Raw genomic sequence first — 17,393 nt, 5'->3', positions numbered from 1 at the left:
AAGGCATGATAGAGGAAGACTGCTCACCTCATGGCAGCCAGGAAGTAGAGAGAGCAAGAGAAAAGCCAGGAGACAGGATCCATCCTTCTAAGGCACTACCCTGTGACCTGCTCCACAGGTCTCCACAACCCACCAGTAATCAAAGTATTGACCCACCAGTGGATTGGCCATTGATGAAATCGGGGCCTTCATGACCCAGGATAACTCCCAGTGATTGGATCTACCAGTTGGGGCCATGCCCTTGACATTTTGGGAGACGCTCTGTATCCAAACCATAACGCTATTGTTCTAATGGCAGGTGGCATTCACTGTGCTGACTCTGTTTGCAAAGCACACTTTCTGGTAGCAATTAATGACACTGCCCTTTTTCGCTTGTTTTAGTAATTAACGGTGAAAAAGCCACCTTGGAAACCCCAACCTTTGCCCAGAAACGTCGGCGTACTCTGGATATGCTGATTCGCTCCTTATATCAGGACTTGATGCCAGATTTGCACAAGGTACCTACCTGGGTTTCCTTTCTCCCGGGGGGTTTCTGTAGAGCACAGATCTAGCCATGAGTCCTGGAGAAAGCTGAGTTTCCATGGTGCTCGCTGCCTAGACTTCCCTGAAGCCACCACAGCTAGCATTCTCCATAAAAGGAGGGTCCTTGAGTGTCGTGTGGAAGAATAATGTGATTGCTGCAGAGCCGTGGCCCGTGGACGTAAGATATAGGTGGGCATGGAGAAAAAGTCAGCACCCTGGACCCCCCAAGCTGTTTTCTGGCAGTGCTGTCCTTGCTGCTAGTGGCATAGAGCTGTTCAACTGGCGAAAATTATTTTGGAGAGAGAAGAGAGGCCAAGTGCTTTCCTGGGTTTTCTGTTGATTTTCTATCTGGCACTGTAATCAGGCACTGAAACAGGAGTCTCCACTGGTGGAAACCCACTCTGTGCAGGATACTTTGTGGCCCAGAGCCCTGTCTACACTGATTGAGACTTCACCCTTTCTTGTCACATCCCACAGTACATGCGCTATCTCAGGAGGTCTCCAGCCTGAGTATGAGGTCACCAGGAGAGTAAAAAATCATTATGTGAAAACAAAACAAAACACATTTCCCAGGGCCAGTGAGGTAGCTCTCAGCAGGTAAAGGACCTTCACCAAACCTGACAACTGAGCTTGCTTCCCACATGGCAAAAGAAAAGAGCCAACCCTACAAGTTGTCCTCTAATCTCCACACACATGCTATGGCATGTAGTCACACACACACATATTCATATAAATAAATGAAATTTAATATTTAAATTCTTATTTAACAAGGAAGCACAGAACAAGTGAATAATTCTCTTAAAATTTAATCATTCATTCATAAACTCCAGTAAAAGTAATTAATTTCTGTTGACGTATGTAAATGGGAGGTGCCTGTCTCTCACCCAGGGAGACAGGCTGTGAAAATGAACTAGAACATACTGGCCCCTTTTCTATGCCCATGATACTTTCTATAGTACCACTTGACTTCTGTTTATTTAGTGCAGTGTAAAACTTCTCAGGGTGTGACCAGGCTAGCCCCAGGACCCCACAGCAAATCTTACAGGTCAGGGAAAGCTTCAGAGAGGCTGCCATAATGCACAATCATGTCCCTTGGGCCTCAGCTAAGTTATCGTCACCCCTAACTGAAGCATGTCTCTCTACTGGGTCATCTAGCCTCCCTTCTACACTTCTGCTTTCTATCAGTGACCACAGCAGACATGTTGATTCTTCCAGTCTCTTGACATCTGCCCCACCAGCCTCTGTGATCTACAGAAGCTGTGTCTGCCAGATCCCCAGTTGGGTGGAGTAGCAGGCACTCAGCCAGGGCTTGGGGAGCACTTCAGAGGGAAAGACCAAGCTCAGCACTCAGCACCCTCCGTGCAGTACTCACTGATCCTGGTGCACACTTGGGGGACAGGTATCAGCCACAGAGACTCAGAAGTTAGTTCACAGGGCCCCAGGGCCCCAGGGCCACACAATTCCATACCTAGGGAATTCAGTGTGCTAGGTTCTCCGAATGCCACTCCATGGAACTGGCATTCTGGAGCTGTGCAGTGTGGTGGCCTGGGTCACAATGCTAGTAAATGAAGCTGCTGGTGTGCCTGGTGTGAAGGCCGTGTTCTCAGTTTCTGCACAGTGCTGGCTGTGCTTGTCTGGAGTCTCTTCCTATGTCTGCCACAGCACTGAGGAATACAGGGGCAGAAATAGTACTGTTTAGACAAACGTGTGTGTGTGTGTGTGTGTGTGTGTGTGTGTGTGTGTGTGTGTGTGTTAAGAGATACCAAAAGATGAGACTTGAAAAATGCCTCAGGAATCCCAGCCTTGTTTTTCTTTTACAGAACATGCTCAATCGACGATCTTTTAGTGATGTTTTGCCTGAGTCACCCAAGTCAGCACGGAAGAAAGAGGAGGCCCGTCAGGCCGAGTTTGTTAGAATAGGACAGGTATGTTTGCTTCCACAGCTCCTGAGAAGTGTGATGTGAGTCCCTCCAAGCTCGTCACCACACAAAGATACTTTTTTTTTTTTCTTTTTTGGTTTTTGTCAAGACAGGGCTTCTTCTTCTTCTGGATAGCCTTGGCTGTCCTAGAGCTTGCTCTGTAGACCAGGCTATCCTCTGCCTCCTGAGTACTGTGATTAAAGGTGTGAGCCACTAATGCCTGGCTGAGGCTTTGTTTCTCTTACTATCCTAGTGTGCATTCTTGTGCTGTGAGAAATGCCATGACCAAAGGCAAAGGGTTTACTTCCTCTTAGAGCCTACAGTCCATCACTGAAGGAAATCAGGGCAGGAACCTGGTGGCAGGAACTGAAGCAGTGGCCATGGAGGAACACTGCTTACTGCCTCACTCTCCATGGCTTGCTCACTCTGCTTTCTTATATACCCCAGAACCACATGCCCTGGGGTAGCACCTCTGAGAGTGAGCATGGCCCTCCCACATCAATCATTAATCAGAAATTAATCAGAAAATGCCCCACAAACTTACCCACAAGCCAACCTGATGGAGGAATTTTTTTTTCAGTCAAGATTCCTCTTTCCAGATGACCCTGGGCTTGTGTCAGGCTGACAAAAATCTTCACACCTGGAAGCTCCATGCTTTCTCTCAAGATTGTGGTGGAAAGACAAATGGTGTTTTGACAGCTGTGTAGATTTGGTTCCCTTTGCAAAACAGCAGTATTGTACTGCAGGGGGACAGCTCCTGGCAAAAGAGCTAAGATCTCTCACCTGCCTACGAGGAATTCTCTGAAGAGGGGGAAGCTATTTTGAGAATCACCAAATTGAACATTAAAACCTTCCACAGCACAGTAGGAGGGAGTAGAGCCTCCAGCGTCAGGTAAGGTCCGGCCAGGAGCACTAAGCAACAAGGCAAGTAGGAAAAGGAGGTCCTGTGATCAAGGACAACTTGGAGAGAGAGGACACACTTTTCCAAATATGCATCAGTCTTTGTTGCAGACAACAAGAGTGGGCAAGATGGGTTTGCAGGTAAGGGAACTTGCCACCAAGCCTGACAACCGAAATTTGGTCTTCAGGACTCACATGGTAGGACAACCCTACAAGTTGTCCTCTGACCTCCATGCTTGCATCATGGCAGACACACACCCACATGCATGCATGCCCACACAAAATAAATAAATAAACATCATTTTAAAAATCTTAAAGCCAAATGGTCTCTGCTTTCAGGGACTCTTGAGCCATCAAGATTGAGAAGGGCCTAGGAGTCTGCAGTTTTCAACGTTGTTAGTTTTAAAATTACAGGACTGATTGAGCTAATTTACATGCCAGAAAAGTAGGAGTAGTTTGGGCTATAGCCCTGTGACTGGGGTTTCACCATCTCCTTAGAGAACCCTGCAACTTTAGCCCCAAATTACTCTTGACACATTGCTTTCTCGCAAACCTTGATTGTTTACGCTGCTCTTCTTTCACTGCCTGATCTCAAACCTTAAGTGACATCTCGTTCACCAGGCACTGAAGCTCAAGTCCATCGTGAGAGGAGATGCTCCATCGAGCTTGGCAGCTTCAGGGATGTGTAAAAAAGAGGTGAGTGGTTGGTACTTTCTCTGTGTACTGGGAATGTCCTGTGTGCTCAGTGATGTTGTGGAAACAGTTGGGGCAGGAGGATGTCTCCTTTAGACTCCTCAGGAGCCCAGATCATGTAACAAGAGCCTCTGTTCCCTGAGGCTCTCCCCTGAGGCACTCCTGCATTTGTGTGCACAGATGGGCAGAGCACTGGGCCAGGCTTACTCAGCCAGGATGGTTTCACAGTGCTCCTCAAGTTTCATGTAGATTCATGTCACCTGACCACAACCCAATATTAACAGCATGATTCTGGAGCAGTGACTCTTAGAGTGTGCCAAAGTCAGCTTCAGCCTCTAATCCAGTGTTTCTCAACCTGTGGGTCTCAGCCCGTTTGGGGGTGGCATATCAGATACCCTCCATATCAGATATTTACATGACGATTCATAACAGTAGCAAAGTCACAGTTATGAAGTAGCAAGAAAATAATTTTATCGTTGGGGGTCACCGGAACATGAGGAGCTGTATTAAAGGGTCACAGCATTAGAAAGGTTGAGAAGCGCTGCTCTAATCCAATAGCTTGGGAGTGGGCTTGACAGGTCGCTGCCCTAGTTTCATTTCTGTTGCTGTAAGAAAATATGCTGGCAAAAAGCAATGGAGGGGAGAAAGGGTTTATTTTAGCTCCCAGTTCTAGGTTGGTGCATCACTGTAGAGAAATCAGAGTGACAGGAGTTTCCATTACATCACCATAAAGAACAGAAAGAAGCAAATGCAGGTTTGTTTGCCTGCCTGCCTGCCTGCCTGCTTGCCTGCTTGCTTGCTTGCTTGCTTGCTTGCTTGCTTGCGCTCAGCTTGATTTCTCCACTGCTGTGCAGTCCAGGACACCCTGCCTAGGAATTACGCTGTTTCAGTGAGTGAGTCTTTCCACACAGTTAAGACAGTCCTAGGTGGGTATACCAACAGGTCAACCTACCTTAGACAAATCCTCATTGTGACGCTCTTCTCGGGTAACACTGCATTGAGTCTACTTGACAAAGCTAACCACCAAGTACTTTTCTCACTAGTCCTCAGTCCTCACTAGTGCTCAGAGGTGTGTGCTGAGAAGCCATTACCTAACATATAGCCACATAGCCACATAGCCTAGCAGCACGTCCTGTAGCCTATCTACTTCCTGTTTCTACTTTTGGAAGCAGGGAAGGGGAGGATAGGGGATCATCAAGAACAGACCAGGGACGGTTCTTCAAATGGAAGAGCACTTGCCGCTCTTGCAGAGAATCTAGGTTCAGTGCCAGTACCCACCCCAAGCAGCTCACATCCATCTGTAATCCCAGCTCTAACAGATCCTCTTCTGGCCTCTCCCAACACCCATGTGTATGCTTTATAATGCAGTTGAGAGCCAGGGAGATGGCTCAGTGGCTAAAGGCACGTGCCACTGCCCCTGACCACCTGAGTTCAATCCTGTGACCACATTGTGGAAGGAGAAAGTTGATAAGTTGTCCTCTGATCTCCACAGGCACACGGTGCTGTCTGTAGACACATGTGTGCGCCCCCACAATAAATAAATACATGCAATTTTAAATTTTTATTGCAATTGACCCTGAAAAACACAAGTTCCTTCTGACTGAACGAGACAGACATACTTTCCCAAAGGTACGAGAGCTCTGCTCTCTACCCTTTGAGTGCACAGGAGGAATTTGCAGTATTCCTAAGCACTTTAGAAATGGTCCTAATCCTGACATTCTTAAGTTCTTAGACACATATTCCAAACAAAGGTCTGTTCACAAATCTTGTTCACAGTGTACAAAAAAAAAGCTGCTTCCATTGTTGGGATTTTATAAGTTGTGGACCCCATGGCCCACGCTTGGGGAAGCTCTGCTCCAGAGGACCTTGGGTCTTCCAGGTAAAGGACCCTGCTAGGGGACACTTGCTATTAAGACTCAGTTGTTGGCTGCTCATCCATGGGACTGGGATTCCATCCCCAGCACCCACATGGTAGCTAACATCTGCCACAAAAGTCCTAGGGGATCCGATGCCCTCTTCTGCCCTCCAAACACCCTGCATGCACATGGTACATGGGCATACATGTAAGCCAAATACCCATACACACAAAAAATAATAAGAGCTGGGGTGATGTCTCAGTGAGTAAAGTTAGGACCTGAGTTCAGATCCTCAGCACCCACAGGCAAGCCCAGTGTGATGGTTCATGCCTAAAACCCCAGTGCTCAATGGGGTCTCTCTGAATCCTTGCTGCCCATAGTCTAGCAGAGCTGGTAAGCTTAACGTCCAGTGAGAGACTCTGTCTCAAAAAACAAGTAGATACACAACTAAGAAAAGACTCAGGCCCCTTTACAGGCCCAACCTTCTCTTTCTCTGTCTCTCTGTCTCTTTCTCTCTCTCCCTCTTCTCCCTCTCTCCTTCTCTCTCTCTCATGCACACACACATCATGCACAATGCACACATACAATGACTCCATTGTTCTGTCTTGATATTACCTAAAGTGCTAATTTCAATGTCTGTCTCCCTAATTACATTTTTTTGCCTTTGCATTTTCCAATCCTCTAGCTATACATTGCCAAATCAGAATTGCCAGGCCTCTTCTTGGGAAAAATATTTCAGTTACTGACCTGTCTCTGTTACCCTTTTTCAGCTTAGAAAACACATTCTTTAGGCCCCCTCTTCAGAGCAGCGCAGGTTCCGTCTTGCAAACCTGAGGCTCTGGGTGACCTGAAGAGAAGCTGCTCTTTGCTCGGTGAGAGATGACCCACGTGTTAGCCTCAACCCTGATGATGCTCTTGAAGGTGGTCCTCAGCCTCCTTTGAGCTTAGAGGACGTGAACATGTCTCTACTGGGTATTCACACACCTTCAAGAGCAAACACACGTTCTGCTAGGTCCTGCTGCCCAGCCGGGTCATGTCAGACCCTTATGTCTAGTTGAGAATAGAAGTGAACATACAAGCCTTCAACTTGTCCCCCAGAAACCTAAGGTCTCAAGCATGAGGCTATGAGAGGTGTCTGCAAAGAAGGGAAAGTCTGCTGAAAGTGTTTGCAGTTCTCAGCACTGTGGCTATAGCTCTGTGGAAGGGCGCTTGCCTACCCTGCAAGAGGCCTTGGGTTCGATTCCTAGTGCCACAAAAGCAAAAACCGTCCACAATGCTGTGTGACTGAGGCCCTAGTAAGTGGTGCCTGCCAAGTCCTGGTCTTCACACCCACCTCAGGGGCCATTGTGAGGGAGAGCTGACTTTATCCCTGAAACAGAAATGAAGCTAAGGTTCCAGGAAGTGTTCACCAGCAGTGTGACATTTCACACAGGGACCAGAAAGTGTCCATGTATGTGAACATGCCACACAGGACTGGAGGTATTTCATTAGCAGTCTTCTCTGTCTTCCTGCAAAGTGTGTGCTATTTTTTAAGATTTTGTAGCTTTCTGTGGGTCAGTAAGCACTTGTATATTAAGAGAGTATCAACATCTTGCATTGTGTATGGTTTAATGATTTTGCTGAACCAGCAACACAGAAATCTTATCCACTTTCTTAATAGCTATATGGGACTTTCTTTTATGATAAACTAATACCAACCCGCTTTAAAAAAAAATTTTTTTTTAAAGTAAAAGGCACCAATTGTCCCAGCTTCTAGGTGCCCAAAGAACATCATGATCATATAGAGACAGGCAGTGGTGCCAGAAGCACAGGAGGTCACTGCTTTCTCTGGGGTCCATATTTGAAAGGAGGTTTTTTTCCTCCTAAGAAGGATAACTGAGTCCAGACCCCATGTAGCTCCTGAGGTGTGGTGCAGCTCACCGCCACAGAGGATCTGTGTTACTGTTTCAGGTGCCGCACTCTGCATCTCCTTTTGGTGGGGCACGTGTTCTTTCTGGTACACTCACTCTCCAATGCTTGTGTTGCCTCACAGCCTTGGGAGCCCCAGTGTTTCTGCAGTAATTTCCCTCACGAAGCCGTGTGTGCAGATCCCTGGGGCCAGGCCTTGCTGGTTTCCACTGACGCCGGCGTCTTGCTAGTGGATGGTTAGTGAGTAGCACTCCTGCAAATGTCTTTTTTTTATGTGTGACTTATACTTCTGAGGTGGGTGACTGCCAGTCAGCTCCTTTAGACCATAAATGCCTGGTCCCTAGGGCAGTTGGGCATGTTTGATTTTCCAGTCAAAGTAAATCCTTGTTTCAGATAGGTGCTCCGAGGGGGTTTATTTTGTGCTCAGCATGCTGGGAAGTCCATCTCTTCCTTCGTCTCCAAGTGGTTCCCGGGTATTAAGCCACCTACTAAAAGACTCTTCTTCAGCCAGCACTCATCATGGTCCCCAAATCTGTTTTAAATGAACAGGGACATGTATTTCACGTCATTTTCTTAGGGGACATGTGCTCTCTTGAAGCCTTTTTTAAAATCCTGACTGGAAAAAAACAATGATGAAATGTCTAAAACACATTATATGAGTCTTAGATAAACTGTTTTCATGGCTATAGAAGCAGAAATATTTTGACAGAAGGACAGATTGCTGCTTGGTATCTAAATGGCACTGTCTGACAGTGAACTAGACCAGCCTACCTGTGAGACAGTCACACAGAGCAACCGCCACACACCAGGTCCTCGCACTGATGGGATGGAGACTCCGGGACAGCACAAAGCACCTGCAGCCTGTTCTAGACTCCTGATGAGCATCTGAGGAGCTAAGCGGTGGCAGCAGGTCTCCTGGGTTTCCGAGGGACCACAGGCACTAGAGAGGCAGCGGCCTTACAGGTGTAGCCTGTGGTGGGAGTGGCTTGCTGGCCCAAAACTACGTCAGCTTCCCTCTCTACAGCAAGGCCTCTTGCTCCCTCAGACCTCTGCCTGTACACTTGCCAGGTCCCTGCCCTGGGCCAGTGTGCAGGGTGACAGGAGGCAAACTGCCCCTACCTGTGATCTTCCATATGGATCTTCATCATGTTTCCCATGACCTAACTGTGTCTACGACTAATTTAATAAAATGTAGATAACTTAAAATCTATCATGTTTCCCATAACTAATTATGGCTGTAACTGCCTTAATAAAATATCACCAACCTAATATTCATCAGTTCAGAATTTAAATCCTTATTTAAGGAAACTCTGTGATCTGAAGAAACCCAAGGGTGGGGTTATAGTTCTGTAGTAGAGCACTTGCCTAAGACTGTAAGGCCTGAGTTCCCCACCCCCACCTCCAAAAAGAAATGTATATTCTCTGACCCTCTGGCCTCAAAAGGCTGAGAAGTCATGTGAAATGATGCTTGTTACTGCAAGGAAGGGCATGGTAGTGAGTAGCACTCCTGCAAATGTCCTGTGCTTAGTGGCTGTACATCTCTGCTGTACAAGTCATTAAAGGGCAGTCAGCATCTCTACCGTGTTCCCAGTGATTAGCTAAAAAGCTCACAAAATTCCTAGATCTTTGCTAAACATGCAACCAAAAGTTTCTTTTTATTTTCAAAACTCAAAGCAGACCTTAGATATTTAGTCTTTTAATTTTATAGATGAAGAACAGAGGCCTAAAATAACGTCCTGGCCTCTGTGAAGTCACGTGGCTATTTAGTGGGTCTGACTAGAGCCAGGTTCAACACCGACCATGTTCTGCTTAAACACAGTAAAGTCTGCCAGAGTTCCTGTTTTGACCTTGGTACCGATTTCTAAAGCCATAGTCCTGGGTAAACAGGTCTGTAGGATTTTACCACTAAAGAAATGTTTAATACTCTCTAGTTTTCCTTTGAGATCAAAGAAAGTATCCTGTGTCAAGATTGGATGTAACTTCAGGGAGGTGAGGGGGGAGGGCTGAGAGAAACAGAGGGAAGGGAAGCTGTGGTCAGTATGTGTTATTGTATGAGAGAATTAAAAAAACATAATGGTTAAGATCCAAGTCAATATTATCAAGATTTTTTTTTAAATTCTGCCTTTTGGATCCAGAGTATATAGTGGCATTGATATAAAGGCTGTTGTGATTTTCCAGCAAATTCTTTTCTTTCAGCCTTGGAGAGGCATTCAGGCTATTCCTCTCCTGTCTTAACTGTCCAGTGACACCCACCCTTGGTCTTTGCTGGGAAGAAGGCCTGAGCTTTCTTTGTATCTCGCTCTGTGCTGTCCTTCTCTTCCTCCTTAGCTTGCCTTCTGCCCTACACGTGATCATATCACAGACTGTTTTTGTGAGTCGCCTGTCCCTTTCGTTTCAGGCTGACTCCCACTCTAGCCCATCAGCCTCATTTGCTCATGAGACTTGCCCTAGAGAATCTGCTTCTTTCAATGGCATAATTTAAAAAACTCAGGACCCTCCCTCTGCACGGTGAGTGCAGCAAATCCCGCCTTCAGGGACTGCTCACTGAGTAAGCATACTAGATCATTGAAAAGCTCTCTCTAAAGACTTTGTATTCAAACCAAAATTACAAAAAGGAATAATTAATTAGTCAAGCAGCCACTAAATTTGTCACTTTCTCCTGTCCTTGCCTTCTCTCCTTCCTGTCTGCAAACCCGTTAGCTGAGGGGTGGATGGAGAATGCATGCAAATGCATGCTGGCTTGGCAGTACACAATGCACCTCTGTTCCCAACAAAAGGAAGGAGGTGCTCCCTCCTTTTTGGTTCCACATGTTTGAGGAGTGACCTTGAACAGGTTTTCTGAACACTTCAGAGCATCGAGTTCCTTCTTGGTTAAATAGGAACATTATATTGCCAACCAATTCTGGTAAATGAGGCATCAACATTAAAGAATGTAGGAAGCTTCAGGATCTAGCATTTACTAAGCCTTTAGTGAATGTGACCTGCCACTCCTGATGCTACTGTGGACCCATAAAATAAATGCAGTTATGCACCCAGATGTGACAGTAATGGCAGAATGAGCTTTCCATGTTCTGAACAGGTAAAATCCTGTGCCAGCATTACAGAGGCCCTAGCATTAGTAGAGAAGGAAGGACTGTGGCTGGTGGATATCACAAGATCCCCACTAAAGGACCAGAAGAAAGCGCTTTGTGACTAAGGGGGACATGGACAAGCTGCTTATCTCCCAGGACCTGTTGTAGGCATATCCAAAGCCTCCCAGGCCTGCTGGATCTGGAGGCCCTTCTCCACTGATGTTGTTATTGACCCTGATGGCAGAGGTCTTGCCCTGCTGGGAATCATCCAGAGAGGGATCAACTCCCAGCTCTATTTTGATCTCTGGAAGAGGCCTGAGCTTCATGTCCCCCGGCATCTGAATTATAGAGAAACAGACTAATCCAGGCCTTCAGCAACACCCTGAAGAGTAAGCTAGCTGCTTCTGCCTAACATGTCCACACCATCACTGCTGGTCTCAGCTTTTGCCTTCTGCAGCAGAGTAAGAGTAACTCTCTCAGCTGATACAACCTACAGTCCCATAGAGGCAACATAATAGTTATTAATATTACCACTTACAACTTCCCAGTCACCTCAGAGGCAAATTCTATCCATAATTGCCATGTCTTGAGAGGTTCACTCACTTGAACTCTTACTGGGTGTTTTTACTTAGTGTCATTTGTTCCTGCTACTTAGATAATTTAACTGATAACTTCTCCCAGTTTTTGTTTCTAAAAAAAAAAAGATATTTCAAACTCCTATATGAAAGAGTATTAATATACATATATAAGCATCGCTGGGCATGGTGGCACACTCCTGTAACCCCAGTACTCCAGGAGAGAGGCGGAGGCAGGCAGATCTCAGCAAGTTCAAGAGAGATGGTTCAGAGGTTAGGAACACTTGCTGCTCTTCTGGAAGTCCTGAGTTCAGCTCTCAGACCCATGTGGGTAGCTCATGACCACCTGTAACTCCAGCTCTAGGGGATCTTAAGCCTGTGGCTCCGAGGATACCTGTACTCTCATGCACATATCCACATGCAAACACACATAGTTACATATAATTAAAAATAATGAAAACTTTAAATATATAAGCAAACAGGGTAGTGGTAGTGCACGCCTTTAATCCCAGCACTTGGGGGGCAGAGGCAGACGGATCTCTGTGAGTTCAAGGCCAGCCTAGCATACTAATAAGTTCCAGGACAGCCAAGGCTACAGAGAGAAATCTTGTCTTGAAAAACAAAACAAAACAAACAAACAAACAAAAGACATAAGCAGACTACTGTTGATACATGCAGAGGGCACACTAGAGCTAGGATATATTAATATTCACTTTAAATGTAAAAAGAAGTATTAAATTTACTTTCTTGAAAAATCCATGAAATAATACAAGATATACTTTCTATTATAACATTAAAAATAAAAGAAAGTGCTGCTCTTTTCCCCCTAGGGTGTTTAGACCTTTCCGTCAACCCTAGTAAACCTGGAGATGAGACAGGATGCTCTTTCTTTGGTGACACCAACAGAAAAACATAGCTTCTCTTCATGTTCCCTCTGCTATGCCCATCCCCACAGCGAGTTCTGGGTGCCACGAAGTGGGGCATATTAGTACTTGTCCCACTCGGAGGGAACAATGCTTGAACTCCTTTTGAGACCTTATGAGGGCTCTGGAAGCCAACTCCATCCTTGACTAGAGAGGCACAGGTCATCCCGGCCATGCATCACAGGTGGTCCCGGAGAGTAACCAGACTTCTTTTCCAGATGACCTTCCAGCCGTGCCTGTGTTTGACAGAACTCTGCCTGTGAAGCAGATCCACGTGCTTGAGACCCTGGACCTTCTGGTTCTCAGAGCAGACAAAGGTGCTGCCCCTCAAATGGCTGCTCTGGGAAGAACGGGAGGGCGGGTGGCCCACTGCAGCCAACCCCAGGGTCCCTGGGTCTGGGTGTGTATGTCATATCATTGTTTCTTTTCCTGGTGTCGGTGAGGTGGTCCTTTGGTGGCTGGCCTTTTGGGATAGTGGAGGGAAGAAGTTTCATTCTCCCAGGGTGATGGCGAGTAAACGCGTTATGGGATACAATAGCTTTATGGGATACAATAGCTTATGAGCTAGGGCACCTCCCAGCTCTGGTTTGTGTGTCTACCCTGGGAGTCCCAGCAGGTCATCTGACTTCTCTCTCTAATCCCCTCTGCCTTCTCACTGTCACCAGGGAAAGATGCCCGCCTATTTGTCTTCCGGCTGAGTGTGGTACAGAAAGGCCTTGATGGCAGGCAGACTGGAAGGAGCAGATCTGACTGCAGAGAAAACAAGCTGGAGAAAACCAAAGGTGAGGGCTGGGGAGTAACTCAGCAGGTGGAGTGCTTGCCTGCAACCTGGGAGGCCCTAATTTCACCTCCAGCAGCACTGCATAAGCCACCCCTGGCCACATAGCAAGTTTGAGATATTGTCACAAAAGCCCTGGGGTTGAGTCCCAGAACTGCCTAAATGGAATCTTGGCTTCCCTAAGAAGCTAGAAAAATAGGAAAGCAGGTTAAGCACAAGGAATTTCAGCCCTCAGGTCATAGGTCTTGAAGTAAGTTCAACTCTCTTAGCTAATCTATAACAAAAGACACTTTGGGACTTTGGTTCTTAAGAGTTCTGGTCAACCTCTACTTCAGTTCCTGTAGTACAGTAGATACAAAGCCAAACCCTGGGATTGGAGAGATAACACAGAGACTTAAAGCAGTCGTTGCTTTGCAGAGGACCCAGGTTCCATTCCTGGCATCTACATGGCAGCTTATAACTATAACTCCCCTTCTGACCTCCTCACACATCAGACACACACATGTGCATGCACATACATGCAAGCCAAACACACAGACACATTGTCTTAGTTACTTTTCTATTGCAGTGCTAAGATACCATGACCAAGGCAGTTATAGAAGAAAAAAGTTACTATGGGCTCACAGAGCATGAGTCAATGACCAACATGGCAGCAGGCAGGCAAGCATGGCACTGGAGCAGAAGCTCAGAGCTCATACCTTGAAACAACAACCATGAGGCAGAGAGAGAGAGCTAGCTGGAAATGGTGTGGGATTTGGAAACCTCAAAGTCCAATAGCACACCTCCTCCAGCAAGGCCACATTTCCTAATGCTTCCCCACAGTGCCACCGACTAGGGACCAAGCACTCAAATATATGAGCCTATGTGGGCCGTTCTCATTCAGACCACCACACACATAAACAAATCTAAAAAGAGTACAAATAAATAAAACGAAGTCTACAAGCTGCGGAATAGAAGGGGCTTGCCTTTCCTAGCCTTGTTTTCATGTCATCTTGCCTGGTTTACTAGTTATTTTTCTTTTTACCATGACTGAATGTCCGGCAAGAAGCAATTTAAGGGAAGGAGTGATTCTTGTTTACAGTTTAAGAAAGGGTATGGCCCATTATGGTACAGGAACATGCAACGTGGCCTATGTTTCCCCTGCAGTCAAGAAACAGCACTAACAGGAAGTGGTAGTGGGCTAGGCTGTAAGACCCACCCCCAGTGACTCACTTCCCCCAGTGAAGTTCTACCTTTTTAAGGTTCCACGGCCTTCCAAAGCAGTGACACCAGCTGGGGACCAAAATGTTCGAACACATGAACAGGGAAGAAGCATTTCAAATTGAGCACCTGGTATCCAAAACATAGCCTGTTCCTGAGTTATGCCTCATTCCAAGGACTCTTAGGAACCATTCCCAAGGTTCCCAGCCTGAGGATTCCAACCCTCTCCACTCATGTTGAATGTCATCCTTCCTCTTCCCAGGATGCCACCTGTATGCTATTAACACTCACCACAGCAGAGAACTGAGAATCGTGGTTGCAATTCGCAATAAGCTGCTCCTCATCACAAGGAAGCAACACAACAAGCCAAGTGGGGTGCCAGGTGCCTCGCTCCTGTCTCCCCTGTCAGAGTCGCCAGTTGAGGAATTTCAGTACATCAGGGTAGGTTTGCTGTCCCGCTTGCTGCTTTTCTGGCCTGGTGTTAAACTGATTCCCTCTCTAGTCCCAAGCCTGTCACACTGTTCAGTAACCGATGTGGGGCCCAGGCCTCCTGTGCTCTAGCTTGCCTGGACATCTAAGCTGTGCTGTGTACTCGTTCATGATAACCTCTACAAGTGCTGGGCATGGGAGTACAGCAATGGCCAGTGCAAAGTCTCTCAGGCCACAGACCTTGCCTTCAAGTTGAGCAAGCAAATACCTGATAAAAACACAGGCTGGGCATGGTGGCACACAACTTTAACCCCAGCACTGGGGAGGCAGAGGCAGGTGGATATCAGTGAGTTTAAGGTCAGCCTGGTCTGCAGAGCAAGTTCCAGGACAGCCTGGGTTCTGTTACACAAAGAAACCCTGTCTCAAAACCCAACCTCTCCACTCCAGAAAGAAAGAAAGAAAGAGAGAGAGAGAGAGAGAGAGAGAGAGAGAGAGAGAGAAGAAAAAGAAAAAAAGCGCTAGGAATAAAAAGATAGGATGCAGTGGGTAGTGAGCAGAGTGAGGAGGAATGGACTTCTACCTGTGAAGAGACACTCAAATGAGTGGAAGGAGGGCTGAGGAAAGGGGTATGCCAGCGAGCAGGGGCAGAGAGCCAAAGACCCTGGAGCCTGATGAAGGCGCAGCCAGTCATGAATGGCTGGTGCTGAGGAGACAAAGTGGCCAGTTCAGGAGATCTGGGAGCAGATTGTCTGCAGCCCTGGAAGCCTTGGCAAGGACTTGGCTTTGGCTCTGAGGAAGGTAGGGACTTTGGGAACGTTCAATGCACAGAAGTGTGGTGTTTTAAAACATGGTTTGGGCAGTAGAAAAGCACACAGTGGGGCAGGAGTGTCAGTCGGGAGATCTGCTAAAAGGACAGAACAGGATCCAAGCAGGCTGTAGCAGTCTTGGTAGCTGGAGAAGCAGGAAGAGGTTTAGAGCAAAGCTCTCGCTCCACCTTGTCTGCAGGATATGCTGATGGGTTGAGGGCTCAGCCTCAAGGCTGAAGCCTTCTGAAACTTGTCCCTTCCCCATCATCCCACCTCTCCTCCCGAGATTAAAAAAAAAAAAAGAAATGCAGTTGTCAGGCATGGTGGAGCACGCCTTTAATCTCAGCACTCGGGAGACAGGCAGGCAGATCTCTGTGAATCTGAGGACAACCTGGTTGACATGGCAAGTTCCAGGATAGCCAGCTATATATAATGAGACCATGTCTCAACAAAGCAAAAACAGCTACAGCTCATCACGACACTGAGCAAGTCCAACACTGTGCACCAGAGCCAAGTATTGCAGCAGGCAAACAAAGAAGGTGTTTTCGCTCACCTCCTGAATTGTGCATATAGGTTTCTGCATCCATCCTGGGGACAGAACACTCTGACAGCTATGTTAAAACAGGTGTCTCCTTCTCAAAGCTAATTACCACCACAATGACCATTTGTGTAGAGAAGTTAGGTGGTGTGAGTTCTGAAATCACAGAGTTCAAATCGTGGCTTTACCACATATAAACTATGTGACCATAATGAAGCACCTGAGCTGGGAGACAGCTTCTTCCTCCCATAGAGAAAAACAGCTTACCCACTTCCAGAGGTTGCTGCGAGTATCCAGAGAAAACACTACCTGGCATGCAAAGCTCTCAACCAGGCGGTCAGCAATTATTAGTAACTAAGTCACAAGACAGACAGTGGAGGCTGAAGCCACTGCTCAGTGAAGTCAGATTTTGAAATTCTTTCCTGGCCTCCATCCCTCCTACAACAGAGGTCTGGGACTTGAGGGGAGATATTACAGGAAGCCATCTGGTGAGACCCCTGTGGTCTGCAAAGCATGGCTCTGCTGTGGGCAGGAGGGTTGGATTCTTCTGGAAGGAGGGTCAGGCAGTAGAGGCTGTCTGAAGATGGCCACTGTGTCTAATCTGTGTCCTGCTTATCGTCACCCACACAGGAAATCTGTTTGTGTGACTCCCCAGCAGTAATGACCTTGGTGGACGGGCCAACAGAAGAGAGTGACAACCTCATTTGTGTGGCTTACCGCCATCAGTTCGATGTGGTAAATGAAAGCACAGGAGAAGCCTTTAGGCTGCACCAAGTGGAGGCCAACAAGGTAAGTTGACAGTTGTAGGAACAGATTTGTAGTGAGAGAACGCAGAATATTGTGTCTTCTAATTTTAGATACTATGACGTGGCTTCTTTAAACTCACATCCTCTAGTCAGGTATGAAGGCTCATACGTACAGTTCTTGAATTTGTGAAGCTGAGGCAAGTTAACCTGGGTTGCATAGTAGTTTGAGGCCAGCCTAAGCTACATGAGATCCTGCCTCAAATAATAATAATAAAATGCCATGCCGTGCATCGATATCATATGACATGCTCCTTAGGCTGGGGCACATGAACCTGCCTTCAAAGGGCAGAGCTTTTGGACTCCAGAGGGACAAGGGATGGCTACAACCCGGAGTGAGCACCCTTGTCTCAAATCTGGACAGTGACGACCCAGGGTCAAGTGTGTCCTAGACCTACTCTACTGTGTTATGCTGTCTTTATGGAAACACAGAGATAAAAATGGAGACACACTGGCTGCTGGAGGCAGAGTG

At 46.9% G+C, this 17,393-nt stretch overlaps 1 protein-coding gene across 7 annotated transcripts in view; it reads left to right on the top strand.

The window, feature by feature from the left end:
* Positions 1-17,393, top strand: part of Garnl3 (GTPase activating Rap/RanGAP domain like 3) — a 139,854-nt gene that overhangs the window by 108,263 nt on the left and 14,198 nt on the right. For all 7 annotated transcript variants that reach the window (XM_060389961.1, XM_060389960.1, XM_060389963.1 and 4 more), the window contains 8 exons: positions 382-497; positions 2,343-2,447; positions 3,963-4,037; positions 7,923-8,034; positions 12,586-12,684; positions 13,033-13,149; positions 14,608-14,786; positions 16,749-16,907. In XM_060389961.1, coding sequence (XP_060245944.1) covers positions 382-497; positions 2,343-2,447; positions 3,963-4,037; positions 7,923-8,034; positions 12,586-12,684; positions 13,033-13,149; positions 14,608-14,786; positions 16,749-16,907 — 962 coding nt within the window. The remainder of the gene's footprint in view (positions 1-381; positions 498-2,342; positions 2,448-3,962; positions 4,038-7,922; positions 8,035-12,585; positions 12,685-13,032; positions 13,150-14,607; positions 14,787-16,748; positions 16,908-17,393) is intronic.

The sequence above is a fragment of the Meriones unguiculatus genome, chromosome 8, assembly GCF_030254825.1.
Source record: "Meriones unguiculatus strain TT.TT164.6M chromosome 8, Bangor_MerUng_6.1, whole genome shotgun sequence".
NCBI classification, from domain to species: domain Eukaryota; kingdom Metazoa; phylum Chordata; class Mammalia; order Rodentia; family Muridae; genus Meriones; species Meriones unguiculatus.
The sequence above is the reverse complement of the archived record's forward strand: the minus strand, read 5'-3'. Positions and strand labels throughout refer to the sequence as shown.